General features: G+C 41.3%; 1 protein-coding gene across 6 annotated transcripts in view; it reads right to left on the reverse strand.

Annotated features, from left to right (window-relative positions):
• The window catches only part of SHC3 (SHC adaptor protein 3), a 172,961-nt gene extending 150,490 nt beyond the window's left edge, over positions 1-22,471 (reverse strand). Inside the window, exons 1-3 of one of the 6 annotated variants that reach the window (XM_075318856.1) lie at positions 22,139-22,471; positions 17,642-18,275; positions 2,228-2,298 (exon numbers count right to left, since the gene is read on the reverse strand). In XM_075318856.1, coding sequence (XP_075174971.1) covers positions 2,228-2,298; positions 17,642-18,181 — 611 coding nt within the window. In that variant the 5' untranslated portion in view covers positions 18,182-18,275; positions 22,139-22,471. Of the gene's footprint in view, positions 1-2,227; positions 2,299-17,641; positions 18,524-21,897; positions 21,961-22,138 lie in introns of those variants that run through there. The other 5 variants (XM_075318864.1, XM_075318872.1, XM_075318888.1 and 2 more) reach the window with 5 other exon arrangements.
• Positions 22,472-24,071: the final 1,600 nt, after the last annotated feature.

Raw genomic sequence — 24,071 nt, forward strand, 5'->3', positions numbered from 1 at the left:
TGCTAGGCCACGCCCCCTCTCACTCTATGGTGCTAGGCCATGCCCCCCTCACTCTATGGCGCTAGGCCCCACCCCCACACTATGCCGCTAGGCCACGCCCCCCACTATGCCGCTAGGCCACGCCCCCACTATGCCGCTAGGCCACGCCCCCGTACTGTGCCGCTAGGCCACGCCCCCCGCACACGTTGGGCACCTGTACACCTCCCCCCAGGACTACTCCTCCCATTAAACTCCTATTATACTCCTCTCTGAGGGGTTTGCACCATGGGGGATGGAGCACGATGGGGGGTGAAGCATGGGGGGTGCAGCACGATGGGGGGTGCAGCATGGGGGGTGGACCATGATGGGGGGGTGCCCAGAATGGGGGGATGAAACACGATGGGGGGTTCGCAGCATGGGAGATGCAGCACAATGGGGGGTGCAGCATGGGGGATGGAGCACGATGGGGGGTGCCCAGAATGGGAGGTTGAAACACGATGGGGGATGCGCAGCATGGGGGATGGAGCACGATGGGGGGTGCAGCATGGGGGGATGGAGCACGATGGGGGGTGCCCAGAATGGGGGGATGAAACACGATGGTGGGTGCCTAGAATGGGGGGATGAAACACGATGGGGGGTGCACAGCATGGGGGATGGAGCATGATGGGGGTGTGCAACATGGGGGATGGAGCACGATGGGGGGTGCACACCTCCCCCCAAAACACACACACCGCCACACACACACCGCACAACACACCACACACACTGGGAACCACAAACACCCCCCTACACAGACACCCACACACACAGACAACGCCGCACACACACAACACACAAACACCGCGGCACACACAAATATACGCACATACCGCGCAACACACACACATTGCACAAAACATACCTCCCCCCAAAACACACACACGCACCCCACACCCACACCCACATAAACTGCGCAACACACACAGCGCCACACACAGACAACACTGCAGACACACAGCGCTCCACAAACAACGCAACACACACAATGAAACACACAAACAACACCGCTCTCACCCCCCCCACCCAGACAACACCCAGAACATTTACAGCCCCTACACAAACACTTGACAACTACACACAACAACATCTATATATATAACAAAAATCATACATTAACTACACAATAAATTCTAGAATACCCGATGCGTTAGAATCGGGCCACCTTCTAGTGTCATAATAATATTATTTAATATTCTCTCAGAATAAAAGCACTAATGACGCTGCTTTGTACAAATTTCGGAGTATTTCAAGATTTATTTATTAGATATTCCAAGAAATTATGTCGGTCTTACAATGTCCGTGCTATATATTGTTAACGTATATATTAACAGTGTTTTTCTTAATTTCACGGCATCTTGCTGGGGTTTTTTTTTTGGATTTTCAAACTATTGCATGCCGTTAATTGTTGGTTTTTTTAGTTTGTTTATGAGCCAATTTCCCAAATGAATGTCAACAAAAGAAAAAAAGAGGATTAAAAAGAAACATAAAAACAGTGATCAAGAATATCCATAATAACAGAAAACTGCATGCATTCATTCTTCTAAGTGTTTAAGGCCATTTTAAGACCAATTTCAGAAAAGTCCAAGCCCCATCACAGGTCTATTGACCCAGTTTGACATTGTCATAGCTCCCCATGATGTTGTTGGTTTTGGTCATTAGTCCAATGGAAACCTCAAGACACCTGTCTATAACATGGGTGCACAAATACCCCTCTATTATATTTTCTCGAAACTGGTCTAAAATAAACATAACTTGATGTAAGTTAGATAGAATCCATTATTTTATCTGGCTTAACCAAAGGTGTTTTTTAACATAAAAAAGAGTTATTACCATTAAAGCGTATAAGCTGTTTGGTCATGTATAAAAAAAAGACCCAAAACCAAAATTAGTAAAGGAACCTACAGATGCCATAATTGTTTTTTAACCCTATATTGCAGTATGAATCTGTTTTTTTCTACAATTCCTTTTATTTTATTGTCTGACATGCAATCAGTTACACTTTAAACCTTTGAAAAACATACAATATCAAATAATATATTCTTGTGAAAATACCGTTAAGAAATAATTTAATTTTCAATTTACTAGATTTAGGAAACAATTATCAAATACAATCAATCAAATACGTAAAGGTTACATTAAGTTAAATTTCTACACTAGACGTAAAAAGTAGTTTTTTGAATCATAAAGTCAAAATAAAAACTTGTCCTACCTTGTTATCTGTGTTCTTGTATTAAAATCGAGAGACCTCATGGAGCGTAAAACTTCTATGCATCCTAAATACTGCAAGAAGATGACAGAACTTAGTAAGAAAAAACTTTGAATGTTTTGTACAAACACATCAATGAGTTTTTGATTCTCTAAAGGCCATAAGATATTTTGGAGGCACCTGTGATTATATAGGACATATCTAATATACAAACACTGAAAAGTAGGTAGTTTACTGATATTGAAAAACTCACATCATTAATTTAAGACATAACTGAAGTCATAGATCAAGACTGCAACATATTGAGCTTTCATTTATACAGTCATATGAAAAAGTTTGGGCACCCCTATTAATGTTAACCTTTTTTCTTTATAACAATTTGGGTTTTTGCAGCAGCTATTTCAGTTTCATATATCTAATAACTGATGAACTCAGTAATATTTCTGGATTGAAATGAGGTTTATTGTACTAACAGAAAATGTGCAATCCGCATTTAAACAAAATTTGACCGGTGCAAAAGTATGGGCACCCTTATCAATTTCTTGATTTGAACACTCCTAACTACTTTTTACTGACTTACGGACGCACTATATTGGTTTTGTAACCTCATTGAGCTTTGAACTTCATAGGCAGGTGTATCCAATCATGAGAAAAGGTATTTAAGGTGGCCACTTGCAAGTTGTTCTCCTATGTGAATCTCCTATGAAGAGTGGCATCATGGGCTCCTCAAAACAACTCTCAAATGATTTGAAAACAAAGATTATTCAACATAGTTGTTCAGGGGAAGGATACAAAAAGTTGTCTCAGAGATTTAAACTGTCAGTTTCCACTGTGAGGAACATAGTAAGGAAATGGAAGAGCACAGGTACAGTTCTTGTTAAGCCCAGAAGTGGCAGGCCAAGAAAAATATCAGAAAACAGAGAAGAATGGTGAAAACAGTCAAGGACAATCCACAGACCACCTCCAAAGACCTGCAGCATCATCTTGCTGCAGATGGTTTCAATGTGCATCGGTAAACACTACAGCGCACTTTGCACAAGGAGACGCTGTATGGGAGAGTGATGCGAAAGAAGCCGTTTCTGCAAGCACGCCACAAACAGAGTCTCCTGAGGTATGCAAAAGCATATTTGGACAAGCCAGTTACATTTTGGAAGAAGGTCCTGTGGACTAATGAAACAAAGATTGAGTTGTTTGGTCATACAAAAAGGCGTTATGCATGGAGGCAAAAAAAACACGGCATTCCAAGAAAAGCACTTGCTACCCACAGTAAAATTTGGTTGAGGTTCCATCATGCTTTGGGGCTGTGTGGCCAATGCCGGCACCGGGAATCTTGGTAAAGTTGAGGGTCGCATGGATTCAACTCAGTATCAGCAGATTCTTGACAATAATGTGCAAGAATCAGTGACGAAGTTGAAGTTACGCAGGGGATGGATATTTCAGCAACACAATGATCCAAAACACCGCTCCAAATCACTCAGGCATTCATGCAGAGGAACAATTACAATGTTCTGGAATGGCCATCCCAGTCCCCAGACCTGAATATCATTGAACATCTGTGGGATGATGTGAAGCGGCTGTCCATGCTCAGCAACCATCAAACTTACCTGAACTGGAATTGTTTTGTAAACAGGAATGATCAAATATACCTTCATCCAGGATCCAGGAACTCATTAAAAGCTACAGGAAGCGACTAGAGGCTGTTATTTTTGCAAAAGGAGGATCTACAAAATATTAATATCACTTTTATGTTGAGGTGCCAATACTTATGCACCTATCAAATTTAGTTTAAATGCAGATTGCACATTTTCTGTTAGTACAATAAACATCATTTCACTCCAGAAATATTACTCAGTACATCAGTTATTAGATATATGAGACTGAAATAGCTGCTGAAAAAACTCAAATTGTTATAAAGAAAAAAGGTTCACATTAATAGGGGTGCCCAAACTTTTCATATGACTGTAAAAACCTAGTTATTTTAAATCTAACTAGGCCCAAGTATCTTCGAAAAAAGTTGGCCAAATGAGTGTTTGGCAGACAGGTTTTTTCCCTCCATCCCACATAATCAATGTAAAGGAGCATCTAATTATTTTTCGTGGAAAGTGGGTAATAACCAGCAGCCAGTTGCTAAACTCCAGTAAGAACAAATGTTTGGCCATGTTAAAATGTAGTCAATAGCGTTAAGAGGTGTCCATATATTACTCACAGTATCTTATAAGCCTAATCAAGCTAGCTCTCAATTGGCATACCTAGACATTACTGATTAAAAGTTTGAATACACCTGTTTTTGCAATGCTTTCTTTGGCTGTGTCCGCACTTTGCGTCGTCCTACTTGCAGTTCCAAATGCACCCTCTGGCAGTAATTGATTGTGCCCAAAGTTGCTTTTGACCATAAAATAGTGCTAAAAATGCATGCATATTTACCTCGTTTTAGGTGCGTTTTTAGCGCTTTTTACATATTTTTCAATAGCGTTTTGACATATGCGTTCTGAACAGAAAGACACTGCTAAATAAAGTTTAAACAGTCAAACATAATGAAAAAAGAGGAAAAGAAAGGGCCACGAATATAATTTATAAAAATATAAAGAAAATAGTTATATTTCATATAATTATAGCGTTTTTTTTACTATTTAGAGGTAAAATCGCAATAAATTAATATTTTTCATTAATTTCATTTTCGGACTATGTGTGTGTGTAAAGGAACATATCAAATCTTTATTTTGATGTAAAAAAAATCATGCGTTTATTTAGTCCACAACGCATGTTTTCTGCACCCAAAAAGCAGGTAAAACACTGGAATTTTAATTTTGCTTGCGTTTTCACATTTCTCATTGACTTCAATGTTATCAAAATGCTGCAGAAATGGCAAAAACAATTGACATGCTGCTTCTTTGAACACATGGCTTTTGCCACAATTTATGCAAATTAAACGCAGCATTTAAAACGCAAAGTGCGGACGGAAAATTATCCTTTTCCATAGACTATTATGGAAAATCAAAACGCTGCTGCTCAAAACGCTGCGGAAACGCAGGTGGAAACGCAAAGTGCGGACACAGCCTTTGTGCTTATTAGAATGTGTACATTGTAGATTTAGACTGAAGACAGCAAAATCAGGCTCAAATGCTGTCCCCACATAGCAGCCATCTACTGCACTGGTGGCTATACATCCACGCTGGAGCCATGAACTCATCTTGACAATATATCATCTTGGCACACCTAAAGCTAAGTTTGCTAGGGAGCAACTTTACTATATGGACACTTTTATATGCAGCCTAATATGATTTAAAGATATCTATGACCCTTGTATATAAATACATCTATTTTGAGATCTCTTATAACAGGAGTCCCCAACCTGTGGTTCTAGAGCTATATGTGGCTCGCGGGACTGTGATATGTGGCTCGCGGCTGTCTCTGAGGCTATGTTCACACGGGGCATCTTTTTGTCAGTGCATCTTCTTGAGTGCATCAAAAATACACCAAAAATGCATGGCAAAACCGCGGCAAAAACGCACCAAAACCGCATTGCGTTTTTACAACGTTTTTACTGCATTTTTCCCAATGTGTTTTTAAGTCAAATCTATTGAATAGAAGGGCTCAAAAATGCTGGAAAAACGCAGAAATAATTGACATGCTGCATCTTGGGTGCATCTTCAAAAACGCAGCCAAGATGCAGCCAACAAAAGATGCCCAGTGTGGACAGCAAAATCAAAATCTCATAGACTTTGCTGGGAGAAGGAAATGCATGTGTGGCGCCCCTGCGGCTTCAGGCGCCACAGGGTACTGCACCTCACCTGAGGTGCAGTATTCATCTCAAATACAGAGGAGGTCATCACCGGTAAATAACCAACAACACACTCAACCATCACATAACACGAAAGCTCTTCCACTGGGACTGGCTAGGGTAGGTGCTGGGGTGGTCATCATGAGATATGGGACCTCTTGCCTACTAGTTCAGGAACCCGGGAGCCGGGACACCAACAGGGGAGTTAGGAGCCATCACACTCAGTAGTCAGTCTGTTCCGGGCGCATGAAGCACCAGGTCGCACTCAGGAGGAGACTAGCAGAGACACAGACAGTTCAGGGCCCATGGTCTGGAGCGGGAAGCTCGACCCGGGTTCTAAGGAAACGAAGGGGGGTCCCAGGGTTCGCGGAGAGTGCAGAAGGCACCCGTGACCTGTTCCACATCCCAGGAGCTGGGGTGTGGAGGGAAACCGTCAAAATGAGACGCACAGAAGGAAACACCAGCATCAACCTTCGAAGTATCCGGGATCGGCTGAAGCCCATTACAGCGTAGCTCAGTGCTCCAATGGCAGTGTGCTTACAGTGAGTAAAGAACTTGAACTGCACCCTCTGTGTCATCCCGTTACTGCCGGCGCTTCCAACATTGCGCCCCTTCACCATAGGCAACCACCACTCCTATCATCCTCCCTGGGGCCAAGCTCTACATTACCATCCACCCCAGGAGAGAGAAGTTCCTCAGCGGCGGCTAATAATTGGCGGCACACCACAGGTGGCATCGCGAACAACTACCACCATCGTCCCGATCCCCAGCTTTATTGACACCACTGGGGTCATGAAACCAGGCAAGGCCACCGCAGCGACCTACGAGAAGAACCGCGGCCCGGTGATGGGTAACCCTCAGACCCCATGGGCGCATCACATGCATTTTGATGCATCTTTGTGACCTCAAAAACGCAGCTAAAGATGCCCTGTGTGAACTTTGAACTTAGCCTAAGAGCTGAATGTGGCTCTCAAGGTCGGAAAGGTTGAAGACCCCTGCCTTATAACATCATATCATGGTATATAAAATACAAAGGAGTTACCTTCTAAGTGGTACTTTATCCACTCTTAGTAAAATAGGCATTTATTATATGCCATTTACTAAAGTGTCCGGACATAGGCTGTACAATTTCTTTGAATTTGCACTATGGCACTTGTTTCTAATGTGAACATGTATGAATAGCAAAGAGGCACCACAGCACTTTTTGAGAGTATATACATATATATTTTCTTTATATGTGCATAACAGCACTTTGAGGCAATGCACATGTATTTGAATCCTCTATGAGACATATACTCCATGGCTGTGTCTGTGAAAACCAACTGAATACATGTCTAGTCTGTGTATACAGCCTAACAAGATTTAATTATATCTATGACTCTTATATATAGACACATCAATTTTGAGATCCTTCATAACTTTCTATCATCTACTATATAAAGCTCAGTGTATGTGTGTGTTTGTGTGTGTGTGTGTGTGTGTGTGTGTGTGTGTGTCCGCTAAAGGGATTTGCCCCGTCGCATTTACAATTATGAAATTTTGCACAGACGCCTCATGGGACTCAGGGAACGTCATAGACTATGTTTTGACGGGAAAATTTAACCCCGCGTTTTACAGTTACTCTCCAAAATGCTGCCTCCATTAAACTGAATGGAGGTGGGAGCTACAGGCTATTAATAGCAACTGTAAGTGGTTGCTATAGGAACAAAATAAACTGTTAGCATAAGAAGCTTATGTGTGAGGTAATATGATGTCAGTGGGGAGACGGATAGAGACAGACAGACAGAGAGATAGACAGAGGCAGACGTGGAAAGAGACAAACAGAGACAGACGGGGAAAGAGACAAACAGAGACAGACGGGGAAAGAGACAGACCTGGAAAGAGACAGATGGGGAAAGAGACAGACGAGGCAAAGAGACAGACGGGCAAAGCGATAGATGGCCAAAGCGACAGATGGGCAAAGAGACAGATGGGCAAAGAGAGAGACCTGGAAAGAGACAGACGGGGAAAAAGACAGACCTGCAAAGAGACAGCCCTGGAAATAGACAGCCCTGGAAAGAGACAGCCCTGGAAAGAGACAGCCGGGCAAAGAGACAGCCGGGCAAAGAGACAGCCGGGCAAAGAGACAGCCCTGGAAAGAGACAGACCTGTAAAGAGACAGACCTGAAAAGAGACATCCCTGGAAAGAGACATCCCTGGAAAGAGACATCCCTGGAAAGAGACAGACGGGCAAGAGACAGACGGGCAAAGAGACAGACCTGGAAAGAGACAGACCTGAAAAGAGACAGACGGGGAAAGAGACAAACGGGGAAAGAGACAGACGTGGAAAGAAACAGCCCTGGAAAGAGACAGCCCTGGAAAGAGACAGCCCTGGAAAGAGACAGATGGGAAAGAGACAGCCCTGGAAAGAGATAGACCTGGAAAGAGGCAGACGGGGAAAGAGACAGCCCTGGAAAGAGACAGCCCAGGAAAGAGACAGCCCAGGAAAGAGACAGCCCAGGAAAGAGACAGACCTGGAAAGAGATAGACCTGGAAAGAGACAGACAGGGAAAGAGACAGGCCTGTAAAGAGACAGCCAAGCAAAGAGAGACAGGTAAAGAGACATCCCTGGAAAGAGACAGACAAGCAAAGAGAGACGGGAAAAGCGACAGATAGCAAAAAGACAGACGGGCAAAGAGACAGACGGACAAAGAGACAGATGGGCAAAGAGACAGTCCTGGAAAGAGACAGCCTTGGGGAAAGAGACAGACGGGGAAAGAGACAGACGGGGAAAGAGACAGACGGGGAAAGAGAAAGACGGGGAAAGAGACAGACAAAGACAGACGGGAAAAGAGACAGACGGGGAAAGTGAGAGACAGACAGACACACACATAGAGACAGATACAGAGATAGAGAGACATAGACAGACAAAGAGATGGAGACAGATAGACTGATACAAATACAGACAGAGATAAAAACAGACAGACAGAGACATAGCAGACAAAGAAATACACAGACAGAGAGACAGACAGACAGCGACACACAGACAAATACTGGGAGAGAGACAGAGAGACTGTTACTATCCTGGGCAACGCCCGGGTACTACAGCTAGTTGCATATAAAATGCACTGGACTTATTTCTCTAGGTGGTTTTTCATCAACTTTCATTAACACAGGCAATCATCATGTGCCACTTAGTGAATTGTCTGGACACAAGCTGTATTTTCTGTTTACACCTGCAGTATGGCACTTTCTCTAATGTGAATATTCACCACAGCACTTTATGAATAAATAAATATATGCTGTAGGTGGATTTTCTCTAGGTTCTCCGGTTTCCTCCCACATGCCAAAGACATACTGATAGGGAATTTATATAGTGATCCACAATAGGGACAGTGATGATAAAGCACTGTGGAATATGATGATGCTATATAAGCAAAGCATCATAATTGGGTTGAGGTCAGGTGATTGTAAAGGCTATGCCATTTGATGCAGCACTCCATTCTTCTTCTACTTGGTCACATAGCCCATAAATATCCTAGAGGTGTGTTTTAGGTTATTGACCCATTAAGTGCAAAACAGATGGAATTATAAATTGCTGCAAAATGCTGTGGAGCGGCAGACACGCTAGTTAAGTGTGCCTTGAATTTCGAAAAAATCACCAACAAAGAACCCCCAAGTATTCCCACTTCTCACTACATGCTTTATGATGGGCACCACCCATGTAGATACAATCTGCTCACCTTTTCTGCTTTTCACTCACTTCACAAGGACATGACAGTTTGTACAAAACAACTCAAATTTTGACTCATCAGACCACAGAACAGATTTCCACTAATCGAATGTCCACTCCTTGTGTTACTTAGGCAAAACAAATCTCTCCTTGTTTGCAGTTCTATGTAGTAGTTAATTTGCAGCAATACGATTCATAAGGGCCTGCTTCCTGTACTCTCCTCTGGATGGCTGATGCTCAGATATGTCTGCTATTTGATGACTATGCACCATTTATGAAGAATGTGATCTGACATACTGTTAATTTGCAGTTTCTGATGTTGGTCACAATGATGAACTTATCTTAGATGGCAGAGGTAATTCTTGCACTTGCTTTTATGGAGCAGTCATCATGAAAAACACCTATATCATAGCAATTGGTGTTTTTCATAACTACACCTTCAAAGATACCTTCAAGGTTCTAGCTATTTTCCAGAGTGATTGACCTTTATGTCTTAAAGTACTGATGGACTGTTTTTTTTTCTCTTTACTTAGTTGCGTAGTTCTTTCCATATGCTTGCTTACAACAGTTGTGGAATAGGGTTCAGCACTGCATGAACCTGTGTACTAAACGTAAGATGTACATAGGAAAGTTATATATGAGCTTACCATATCTGTATTTTCACACATGTCTTTTCTATATCCGTGGATGCTACTCCTGTTGTGATATGCCAATTTAGTATTTTTTGGGGATTATTGAAAGAAAAGAGCACATCCACAAATCTCATTAAAAAGTTGTTGCTTTTTTATTGATTTTCTGTAAGGAATAGACAAAAGATTAAAATCCATATGACATTGGTCTGAAAATTCACATGAATTCTCAGACCATACCATGTGGATTTTAATCTTTTGTCTATTAATTATAGAAAATTGATAAAGATGTGCCTTTTTTTAATGACCTTTGTGTATGTGCTATTTTGCTTCAATCCTCAAAAAAAATGTGTACTAAGGCTGCTCTCACACATCAGTTTTTTTGCATCAGGCACAATCCGGCTCAAAAACCTATGCAATGGATGCGGCGAAAAAAACGGATCCGTTGCATAAGTTTTTCCATGCGGCCCGTCTGTTTTTTGACGGATGCGGCTTGATACTGAGCATGCGCAGTTCAAAAAACCGCAGCCGGATGCGTTTTTTGCCACATGACACCGCATCCAGAGTCCATAGGTTGCATTGTAAATCGTGCTGTATTGCGCCGGATCCGGCCCAATGCAATTTTTTTCACTGCACAAAAAAACGTTCCATCCGGCCATCGCATGGGCTAAAAATGCCGCATCCGGCAAAACCCGGACGCAACACAAGGCCATGCGGCACAATACGGCGCTAATGCAAGTCTATGTGGAAGAAACGCAACCGGCAGCAAAAAGAAAACGGTTGCGTTTTTTCTGCAAAGCGTCGTATTGTGCCGCTCAGCAAAAAACGGATGTGTGAAAGCAGCCTAATACTGCCTCTGCAAAATACACTACTTTCTGAAGGTTGATGATTCCACAAATTAACTCTCAATGAAGAATACCTGTTCTTTGGAAGCCTCTCCAAGAGACTAACTGATAAAGCTTTTTGAGAGAATTCTAAGGGGCTGTAGGGGTCTTAAAAGGGGTATTTTGAGCTATCTAAGGTTTAGGACATATTGTGGTTTGTTTCAACACAAGTTTCTTGACTCCTTATTTCCATATCTGTACCATCTTGGTTTTGCTGCCTTCAGTCTGAATCTTCAGAGTGCACATTCCAATATCAACAAGGAAAATTGCATGAATAATAGATGCATCTAAACTTTTGACAGATATGGTATGTCATATGTATAGCTGGATGTAGGTGACTAAGTTTATTGTAACTAAAAATAAAAAATCATAAAATGGCACCATGCTATCTATAACTTAAAAGATTTTTCCCCATAATGCCATAAGCTAACAGAGTAAAGCTATCCCCACAAGAAATGGCAGACACATACTAATTGAAATAGCAATGCTTACTCTTCAGGGTAGTTTATTTTGCATCAGAAAGATGTTAAGTAGCAGGACATACAAGGATCAGTGCATGCACGAGTCATATTTATCATAAATGGGCTTTTCAGTAATTACATTACTGTGTTAGAAGGTGCATGTAGTCTCTGATTATCCCCAAATGAAAGCTGGCAAGAGAAAACTAAGGGGAAGTATAATATGTGGAAATAAAATGTTTGGACAGTTAATAATTTATGGCTGGACTGATAGTGATGTATTGGAGGAATGTGGAAGAATAATTTCAGCTGTATTATGGTGGTGTAAAAGGATTAATGTATCAGTTGTAGGTTTATTGCTCTAGTTCTTTCTTTTCCATATTGTCGTAGTAAGTTTGTAAGGTAAGGATATTTGGCTGGAGACTTAAGGGTACTTTACACGCTGCGATATCGGTACTGATATCGCTAGCGAGCGTACCCGCCCCCGTCGTTTGTGCGACATGGGCAAATCGCTGGCCATGGTGCACAACATCGCTAACACCCGTCACACGGACTTACCTTCCCTGCGACGTCACTCTGGCCGGCGATACGCCTCCTTTCTAAGGGGGCGGTTCGTGTGGTGTCACAGTGACGTCACACGGCAGCCGTCCAATAGCAGAGGAGGGGCGGAGATGAGCGTCCGGAACATGCCGCCCACCTCCTTTCTTCCTCATTGCCGGTGGACGCAGGTAAGGAGATGTTCGTCGTTCCTGCGGTGTCACACATAGTGATGTGTGCTTCCGCGGTAACGACGAACAACATCGTACTTGCAGCAGCAATGATATTAAGGAAATGAACGACGTGTCAACGAGCAACGATTTTTGAAGTTTTTGCGCTTGTTGATAGTCACTCATTGGTGTCACACGCTGTGATGTCGCTAACGGCGCCGGAAGTGCGTCACTAACGACGTGACCCAGACGATATATCGTTAGCGATGTCGCAGCGTGTAAAGCACCCTTTAGGATTACATATTTGGTGTTTTATCATTTTAAGTTTGAATAACAGGCCAATCTTTAAAAGGAATCTATCACCAGGTTTTATAAATGTAAAAGCACTAAAATGTAGGAGCAGAGACCCTGATTACAGTGACATGTCACTTCCTGTGCCATGTGTTTGCTGTTTCAATAAAATCAGTATTTTATCAGGAGTACATTATCATTCCTGCACAACAGCCCTATTGCCTCCCAATCCAACTCCATTCCAAGCATTGATTGCACGATACACTATACATAGAAAGCTGCTAATCAGTGATGTGGGTGAGTTTTTACACAGCTCAACATTCTGAGCTCTGCTATAGAAACACAGCAGAGAAAACTGTGATTCTAAAGGCCCTGTCACACACAGAGATAGATCTGTGGTAGATCTGTGGCTGATCTGTGGTAGATCTGTGGCTGATCTGTGGTAGATCTGTGGTTGCAGTGAAATTGTGGACAATCAGTGCCAGGTTTGTGGCCGTGTACAAATGGAACAATATGTCCATGATTTCACTGCAACCACAGATCTGCCAAAGATTTATCTCTGTGTGTGACGGGGCCTTAACTCAATCCAGTAAACTAAGTGATATGTTGCTGAAGTCGAGGTTTCTGCAGCTAGATTATGCTGCTGTCAGATTACATAGCAAAAACCTGCTGACGGACTGCCTTTATTCATAACCTGTTAATCCAGAGGAAGACAGGGAGATGCAAATTCCAATTAGGGGAAAAAATACAAAGTTAGAAAAAATAATTCCAATCTGCAGAAATCCAGTATATATAGCCTGTATTATTAGATATTTATTATGTATTTTAGTATTTTTAGAATTTTCAATAAAAATCCAGACCTTCCTTTTACTTGTTTAGAGAATCAGCCATCACAACAATATGTGACAGAGTTCCATAGTCTCACATGCCATTAACTATTTTTTCCCCCAAACTGAAAAACCCGTTTTATCATCTGTGTTGGTGTTGCAGTCCATGCATTCCAATAACCTTAGTTGCTCTTCTCTCCATAATGTAGTTTTTCTCATGAGCATGTATGCCTCTTTTAATTGCCTCATCTATCCCTCATTTTTTATTTGCCTTGGCAGCAGCAGCCTGGCACTAGTCACCAAAGATACGTTTCCTGTTCACCAGTATACCTAAATGTCCTTCAGAGGCAGTTTTATCCAATGTTTTACAATTTAGTGCATAGTTGTACATTTTGTCTTCTAGCCCGAAGTGTACGACCTTACGTTTAACTACATTAAACTCAATTTCTCATCGTATTTGTAAAGGACAGGTCCCACAGCGGAATTGCTCTTGGCTGGGAAACCATCCTGCAGTAGGTAAGAGATTGAAGGAAACAATTAGAGCCAGTTTGTATCAGTTGAGGTTTCTTGAGTACAATGCCATGCTTTATGTGTCAGTGAGTATATAGTATTGTATATTTGAAAAGTATTAAGTCTACGTTAGTTGTTTTTATGCAAGCACAAGAGCAGATTTTATAGAGTTTTAATGGCAGACAGCTTAAAAGCCAATAGACAGGCAGAACGTACTCTATATTCATCACTGTGGTGCATACAATCTTACTTATATGCTGTCTCTTGCTGGACACTTCTGTTTCTTCTGCAATCTACCGGCTGGCTCATTGTATAACAAAATTGTAGGGTATTGTCTTTGATAAAACTTAAAGGGAATCTGTCAGCTGATTTTTGCTACTTCATCTGATAGAAGTATGAGGTAGGCATAGAGATTCTGAATCTAATGCTGTATCACTTAGATTACAGGGTGCAGCCATTTTAACATAGTGAAAGATATGTTTAACAAGTAACAGAGCTGAGATAGCTGCCCCCACCCACACCAGGCTTTCAGTATAGGCAAAGAGACCCTGAATCCAACAATGTATCACTTAGTTTACTAGCTGCAGCGGTTCTGATACAAAGTTTTTAGAATTAGTTATGCAGCAGAGCTGAAAAAGCTGCCTCGACCACACCTCAGTTCTGTATGTACAATGTCTATAGACAGTGAACTGCTTATCACAGAAGGGGGCGTGTCGGACTACCAGGCATGTCACTGCAGTACCCAAAATAATCCAATCAATGATAATATCATGGTGCTAAAACAAACATAGCAAGTAAACAACAGTACAGAGCTTGATAACAGACACATTGCTGAAATATGTGTTTTAAGCACTACAAAATGCTGTCTTTAGATTATATAGCAAAACCTTGCTGACAAAATCCCTTTAAGGGGACTTTTGTATTTTTTTTCTTATGGGGCTAAGGTAGGTAGTTAGTAGTAGTGCAAACTACCTGCGTGTTCTTTCCAGTGCTGATCTTTGCCAGTTCAGAGTTTGTGGGAGATGCAAAATATGGCATTGGGTATATTGAGTGTGAAACAATAAAGCAAATATAAATATATAAATTAAATGTGAACAAATTTTAAGTGGCTTATATTTCAATATAATTTAATGGTATCCCAGGATGTTGCTATAGATCAGGAATGCACAACCTTTTCTGGTTCAAGGGCTATATTGTGATACTGAACAACTTTGAAGGGCTGCAGTAAAACATAAAGGGGGTATTACCTTTTGAAAGATTTATGGCATGTCATAAGTATATACCATAAATGTCTGAGGTGCAGGGTCCACTACCTGGACAATGGAGGAGCTTAGGGAGTAGGAGACCCTGCATTCTATACCTCTCTCCATTGAAGACTATGACTCTCTGGCATAGAAACTACTGAGTACAGATGGCATGGTGGGCCGCATGTAGCCCCTCAGGTTGCTCAACCCTTCTCTAGACATTGCATGGTCAGCTATCAGCTGATCACAAAGCACCTCATCCAATTATACAGAGCTTCTGATTGGCTGAATCAGTGATTAATGTAACATCTGAGCAGTGGGAAGAATACAATAAAGTTAGAGTAGGCCTGCACCTCTGAACCCTTAATGCAGCTGAATAGGCTGTACAAGATATATACCTGCCATGGATAACCCACTTTGCCAGAACACTGCACTTGCTCCGTTTAGTAGTGCCGTGGTAATATTCCTTTCATGCACATAGCTCATATACAATGATACTGCTCTATACTGGCACAGTATAGTATAGCTAATGTAAAAAAAAATAAGTTCTTGGGATAATGTACCCAATACAGCCCAATATCAATAGAAGAAAAGGAATGCTTTATACATCTCTAAATTGGATTTCCAACATAGTAAGTGCTAATAACTGTACCCTATATATGGTCCTATAGATGCTCGGAGACCTCTACCTTCCATTGCCGGCGTGAACGACTTACACACAGTCTGTGTACGTAACATATATAAAAGAAAAACAGCATTTTCAAACAGCTGCCATCTCCAAGGTCTTGGATCACTGGTACATTATGAATTGTAACATCATGTATCAGAGTTTATCTGAGCACAACATTTACGTCAGCCGTTTTTGAGGCTGTTTGAGGTGCACAAACAACGCAGTTAATTCAAAGCTAAAAATGGATTCAACAGAAAACAGCAGTCCTTTTTTAAATTGCATCAAAAACTGCATGTGTGATTCCAGTCTTTGGCTGAATTCACACGCTGCTAAATTTCGGCAGATTTTCAGATCAGATTTCACACTTTTTCAAGAAAACCCAATCTAGTGTAGCAGAAAACAAGCAGTCTGCGGATTCTCTAATCCTCACCATGTTAATTCTGTCACAGATTTTCACTAAAGATACATGGCAAAAAGTGAAATCCACAACAAAATCTGCATCAGAATTCCCAGACGTTATTGCATGTTCAATTTGGATTTGCATTGAAATCCACAGTAAAAAAAACTCTGTAGTATGTGGCCTGAAATGATTATAATATAGAATGCATATCTGCAATTACAGCCTGTTATTACCGTCTAGCACGCACACAAGCCTATTGCCAACAAAAGCCCAGGATGAACATTAGTTTACTGAACGCACAGGAGGTGGGTGCAACAATGATGTCAAACCACAAGTACGGATTTGGAAAAACAACAGAATCGTCACTAAAAATAAATCGCTATTGCTTGGGGATATGTAATATTGCAAATGTTATTGACTTTTCATTGGGATTTAATAAAGAAGTGACAAACTAGAATTAGATAATACGGAGAAAACATCTAATAATAATAATAAGTTCACTGTGTATGACGCTCGAGTGCTCTCTTGGCCTCGGGTACATATATGATATTCACATATATTCTACCTAGGTGTGTTGGAAGGATGGACGGTGTGAACTGCCATATTGTGCAATTTGGTGGCAATTGTTCTGTTCCCAAGATTCTGAAAACTGGGAGCGTTTTATCAGTGAAAGAGAATTCATGCAACAGTTACCTGTTATTTTACATACATGAAATGGCAGTTCGTAATACACTTATATTTGTATGATATCATATATATATATATATATATATATATATATATATATACATATATATATACACACATAGACAATATATGATTAAATATAATTGTGAAGGCACGGTCATTAAGGAACATGTCTTAAGACTGCGTGCGGTCTTTAATCATTCTTCACACACTGAGGTAGAGTCAAGTATACAAAATTTAAGATAATGAAAAGACATAGCCAAAAGAAAGACTTCAGAGTGATTGCGCTTTAATTATGGGCACGGATATCTTAATGAACGGCAAATGAATTTACCTAAGACGTCCACTGCATTCATTAATTCACCTGCTTCGTCTTCACTACAACACACAAATTAATCTATTGTGAAGATGTAGAAGTCTAACGATCCTGTATGGTCAATGGTATCAAAGGATCATATATAAATGTGCAATGTACTCAGCTATTATTTTATACAATAGCACTTTATATAGGTGAAATGATATAAGACCTATATGAATTAAATGGTTTTATAAAGGCTAAACCAAACTGTTCATTTCTAACGTGAGAAAAGCAGACAAGGAGAAAGCAGCAGACCAACCTTCACAATGTACGTCACTCCGGGTCCCTGAATCTTCTCATTTGAGTGCAGCCATCCTCGAGAAGGCTTATTGACGAAGCTGCTACTTTGATTCCAATCTTCACCTCCAAGATGTATTTCTTCCGATCGTGTTTTTTTCCCTGTGCTCATCCTGCTCACGTCCTGCTGAGAACACGGAGGGGTAGAGACAAGGTTACATGCGTTGTCTGAAGCCCCTGCTGCTGTACTAAGAGCAGGAGAGCTACCCTGTAACTTGGAACCAGCAAGCTCCTTTACTGCAGAGGAAAGGTTTTTTATACCCAACAGGCTGCCTGTGCCGGAGAGTTTCATGTGAGACACTTTGTGAATAAATGTACAAAGAGAGGTGGGTCCATCTTCCTGGTCCTTTTGTAAGTCTGTGGTCGGAACCAGGCACGGAATCGTAGCTGGGTTACCCGCGACTGTAGAGGCTTTACCGTTCGTGGACAGGTTGTACAAAAGATCATCGACCGGCGTCACAGATTCATTCTTGAAACGGTTATACTTGGTACGTTGAAGCATGCCCTTTTATCTAGTTTCATTCATATGTTGTGGCAAATCCGATGCCAATCTAAGATACACCTTTGTTAACATTGCCAGAGGTTCATAGTGGCACCTGTAAAACCAAATGCAATAAACAAGTCAACCGTATAATAAAATAGTAGAAATTAACAAAAAAAGAAAGCATTAATTGTTGCTATATATTTTTGTTTCTATGTCCGTGCTGCTTTAGGTTGAGAATGGAGGCAGGAGCAGACAGTTCTATATGACATTCCACTTCTGGGTAGAGCTGCCAACTCGCTCACAGCAGAAGCATGACTCACACAAATGAGGAGACCCTTTCCAACAAAAGGCTCAGTGAGCACTGCAAATCACTTCCTGTAGCACAAAAAACATCCACCCACTTACAGCATACTAGAACCAATCAATTCTCAAATTTCCTTTCCCAACTTCGCAAACGGATCATTTCTTCAAGTTTGATCAATTTTACTCAACCTGATGTGCACCTGTAATACCAACAGCAGGTCCCCAATAATAAAGTCCTGATATATACTGTCATCACACACTGCAAACCACTCTACCTGTGTGACATCCTGTTATATACTGTCATCGCACACTGAAAACCACTCTACCTGTGTGAAATCCTGCTATATTCTGTCATCACATACTGCAAAGCACTCTACCTGTGTGACATCCTGTTATATACTGTCATCGCATACTGAAAACCACTCTACCTGTGTGACATCCTGTTATATACTGTCATCGCATACTGAAAACCACTCTACCTGTGTGAGATCCTGCTATATTCTGTCATCACATACTGCAAAGCACTCTACCTGTGTGAGATCCTGCTATATACTTTCATCGCACACTGCAAAGCACTCTACCTGTGTGAGATCCTGCTATATACTGTTATGACACACTGCAAACTACGCTACCTGTGTGAGATTATGCTATATACTGTCATCACACACTGCAAAGCACTCTACCTGTGTGAGATCATGTTATATACTTTCATCACACACTGGAAAGCACTCTACCTGTGTGAGATCCTGCTATATTCTGTCATCACACACTGCAAAGCACTCTACCTGTGTGAGATCATGCTATATTCTGTCACACACTGCAAAGCACTCTACCTGTGTGAGATCCTGCTATATTCTGTCATCACACACTGCAAAGCACTCTACCTGTGTGAGATCATGCTATATTCTATCATCACACACTGCAAAGCACTCTACCTGTGTGAGATAATGCTATATTCTGTCATCACACACTGCAAAGCACTCTACCTGTGTGAGATCATGCTATATTCTGTCATCACACACTGCAAAGCACTCTACCTGTGTGAGATCCTGTTATATACTGTCATCACACACTGCAAAGCACTCTACCTGTGTGAGATCCTGTTATATACTGTCATCACACACTGCAAAGCACTCTACCTGTGTGAGATCATGATATATACTGTCATCGCATACTGAAAACCACTCTACCTGTGTGACATCCTGTTATATACTGTCATCGCATACTGAAAACCACTCTACCTGTGTGACATCCTGTTATATACTGTCATCGCATACTGAAAACCACTCTACCTGTGTGAGATCCTGCTATATTCTGTCATCACATACTGCAAAGCACTCTACCTGTGTGAGATCCTGCTATATACTTTCATCGCACACTGCAAAGCACTCTACCTGTGTGAGATCCTGCTATATACTGTTATGACACACTGTAAACTACGCTACCTGTGTGAGATTATGCTATATACTGTCATCACACACTGCAAAGCACTCTACCTGTGTGAGATCATGTTATATACTGTCATCACACACTGGAAAGCACTCTACCTGTGTGAGATCCTGCTATATTCTGTCATCACACACTGCAAAGCACTCTACCTGTGTGAGATCATGCTATATTCTGTCATCACACACTGCAAAGCACTCTACCTGTGTGAGATCCTGCTATATTCTGTCATCACACACTGCAAAGCACTCTACCTGTGTGAGATCATGCTATATTCTGTCATCACACACTGCAAAGCACTCTACCTGTGTGAGATAATGCTATATTCTGTCATCACACACTGCAAAGCACTCTACCTGTGTGAGATCATGCTATATTCTGTCATCACACACTGCAAAGCACTCTACCTGTGTGAGATCCTGTTATATACTGTCATCACACACTGCAAAGCACTCTACCTGTGTGAGATCATGCTATATTCTGTCATCACACACTGCAAAGCACTCTACCTGTGTGACATCCTGTTATATACTGTCATCACACACTGCAAACCATTATACGTCTGCGACATCCTGCTATATGCTGTCATCACATGGTGGCTCAGTGGTTAGCACTGCAGTCTTGCAGCACTGGGGTCCTGGGTTCAAATTCCACCAAGGACAACATCTGCAAGGAGTTTGTGTGTTGTCTCTCCTCCCACACTCCAAAGACATACTGATAGGGACCTTAGATTGTGAGCCCCAATGAGGACAGTGATAATATATCTGCAAAGCACTGTGGAATTAATGGTGCTAGATAAATGAATAAATATTATTATTATTATTATATTACACAATGCAAACCAATATACCTGTATGAGATCCTGCTATTTACTCTCATCACACACTGCAAATCAATATACCTCTGCGACACCCTGCTATATACTGTCATCACACACTGAAAACCACTATAACTGGGTGAGAGACTGCTATATACTGTTATCACACACTGCAAAGCACTCTACCTGTGAGATCCTGCTCTCTACGTCATCACACACTGCAAACCAGTGTACCTGTGTGAGATCCTGCTGTATACTGTCATCACACATTGCAAACTACTCTACCTTTGTGAGATCATGCTATATACTTTCATCACACACTGCAAAGCACTCTACCTTTATGAGATCATGCTATATACTTTCATCACACACTGCAAAGCACTCTACCTTTGTGAGATCATGCTATATACTTTCATCCCACACTGCAAAGCACTCTACCTTTGTGAGATCATGCTATATACTTTCATCACACACTGCAAAGCACTCTACCTTTGTGAGATCATGCTATATACTTTCATCACACACTGCAAAGCACTCTACCTTTGTAAGATCATGCTATATACTTTCATCACACACTGCACAGCACTCTACCTTTCTGAGATCATGCTATATACTTTCATCACACACTGCAAAGCACTCTACCTTTGTGAGATCATGCTATATACTTTCATCACACACTGCAAAGCACTCTACCTTTGTAAGATCATGCTATATACTTTCATCACACACTGCAAAGCCCTTTACCTTTGTGAGATCATGCTATATACTTTCATCACACACTGCAAAGCACTCTACCTTTGTGAGATCATGCTATATACTTTCATCACACACTGCAAAGCCCTTTACCTTTGTGAGATCATGCTATATACTTTCATCACACACTGCAAAGCACTCTACCTTTGTGAGATCATGCTATATACTTTCATCACACACTGCAAAGCACTCTACCTTTGTGAGATCATGCTATATACTTTCATCACACACTGCAAAGCACTCTACCTTTGTGAGATCATGCTATATACTATCATCACATACTAGAAACCACTATACCTATGTGATTCTACATTACGCTGTTTAAGTACACCTTATACGCAATATTTTTTCTTAATATAGTATATATGAAAATGCTAACATTAGCGACTTAATATCTGTAAAAAGTACACAATACCTCCATGGCTGCTATTGGCAAGCCACCATCAGAGCTTCTCCTACGACTTCACAGGCCACAAAGAAGAAATGGAAGGGATGTATAAGTGATCTCCCTTTTCGGTATTAATACTACACGATACCTCCCCAACACATACACACACTATACGTAAGGCAGCACAGATGACGGAAAAGTGCTAAATAAACTTTCAAACAGAGAAATTTAATCAGTTTCATTTCTGACACGTGAAATAAGTCAGCACCTCTGCTCCCGGGAGTGATGAATAATGGAAATGTCCTATTTCATGTACGAGCGAGCTTCCAGTGAGGTGCAGAAGAGCCTTTCATTAAGCTCACGACACAACTCGCCGCAGTATTCTCCCAGCCTTCATCTTATCCTTCTTTCTAGCAGCACAGGAACAGTGAATCCTCCCATTCTAGACAGTTTCTGCAGTTATCTAACACAATGAACGATCTGGAATCGCACAAATGCTTCTCTTCTCTACAGAAGCGTACAAATAAAAACTGCAAAATGTGAATGAAAGCCTATTTATGTGAATGAAAGGGCTGGCTGGCATATCAATAATTCTGTGAATGAAGCAGGGCCATGCAGCCTCTGCCTGGCAATCCCTTGGGTGCTAACCGTTCCCTCCAATGAGAGACAGCCTGGATGACTCATTCAACAAAGGCTTGCTAAATAGTGGAAGAGTCCATTTTGATCGCAGGCAGCATTCTTAAGACGACAAACTCTAACCTAATTAAGCGGCTTTTGGAGAAACAATTACATCTCCTTAGCTTGACAAAGAAACAGACGCTAAGGATGAATAAAACCAGTGCGTCGTCGTCTGCAAGATATAAATCCATCTCTTAGAGGACTGTTTAACTATATACCTGCTTCATTCATGAACGTACGCATTCTGCCCGATATGCCTATTGCAGCACATTACATTGACATATTGAGCCACAGAGTCTTGGATCATCCTCTACTGGGAGAGGGTTTGTACAGCGCACATACTGGAGATTTAACCCTTTGTGCACAAATTGCTGGTAAAACTGCATCCTATTTTTTTAGATGCTGACATGAAATGTGGTACTTTCAAATGGAAGTACATTTTTTATTATTATTATTATTATTATTATTATTATTAATAATAATAATAATAATAAAAGTATTTTCAAGCAAATAAATAATAGACTACAGAAGAAAGTAGCAAATAAAATATAAAGAGGCCATACTTGGTAAACAACTCCATTTGTCACCTATCGACAATGAGCTAATCCTGCAGGTGAAGGTTAAAGGGTGACTTTATTTCCATCCTAACCTTAAAGGGTTAAAGACATCCAATCTTAGACATATATAATGTATCCATAGGATAAGCCATGAATGGCTGATAGGTGTAAGTCCCAGCAGAGAGAACTGCACCTCTCTCATGATAGGTTCCATTCACAGCAGGGCATTGTAACGAACCCCCTTTTTAAAAAATAGGTGTGTGTTCCAGATGTGAAATACACATTTATCAGGAAAGGCACATTGCGTGGCTATGCCATGAATGCCCTAGAGATGAATACTTCATTTCAAGGGGTTGTCCATTATTTGGATAACCCCTTCCCATACAGGGTATGTTTGCCCCTGTTAAAATAAAAAAGCTTATACGCACCCCTTGTGCCTGGCTCCATTCCAGTGATGCCAACGCTCGTGTTCCCGGGACTCACGTGAGGTTCTGAAGTCACGTGAGCCCTGCGTCCAATCAGCACTGGCTTCACGGACGTATAATGAACAGGGAGTGAGTGGCAAGCTGCAGCTCTCACCACCTCTTAATTTTTTATTTGTGCAAACGTTGGGAGAGGGAAGCTGATTCATGGGGCTCACGTGACTCCACAACCTCACATGAGCCCCAAGAGGGTGAGTGCTGGAACGGCGCTGTCACGTGAGGTCAGAATAAAAAATTTATTTTAATGGGGGCAAACAAAAGGTATGAGAAGGGGTTGTCCAATTGGACAACCCCATTAATAATAATTTTAAAGGGGTTGGCTCAATGTCTTTATTAGGTAAAATTGCCACCACCTTGTAAAAACAAGCAACTTTGCAATTTACCTTTTATTAAAACTCCTCTATGTTCATAAGAATTGAGGGATATTTAATTTTATATTTTACTGATTGTTGTCTAGGTTATCGGCCAACTCTGCAGTATATCA

The sequence above is a fragment of the Anomaloglossus baeobatrachus genome, chromosome 1 (genome assembly GCF_048569485.1).
Source record: "Anomaloglossus baeobatrachus isolate aAnoBae1 chromosome 1, aAnoBae1.hap1, whole genome shotgun sequence".
In the NCBI taxonomy this organism is placed as follows: domain Eukaryota; kingdom Metazoa; phylum Chordata; class Amphibia; order Anura; family Aromobatidae; genus Anomaloglossus; species Anomaloglossus baeobatrachus.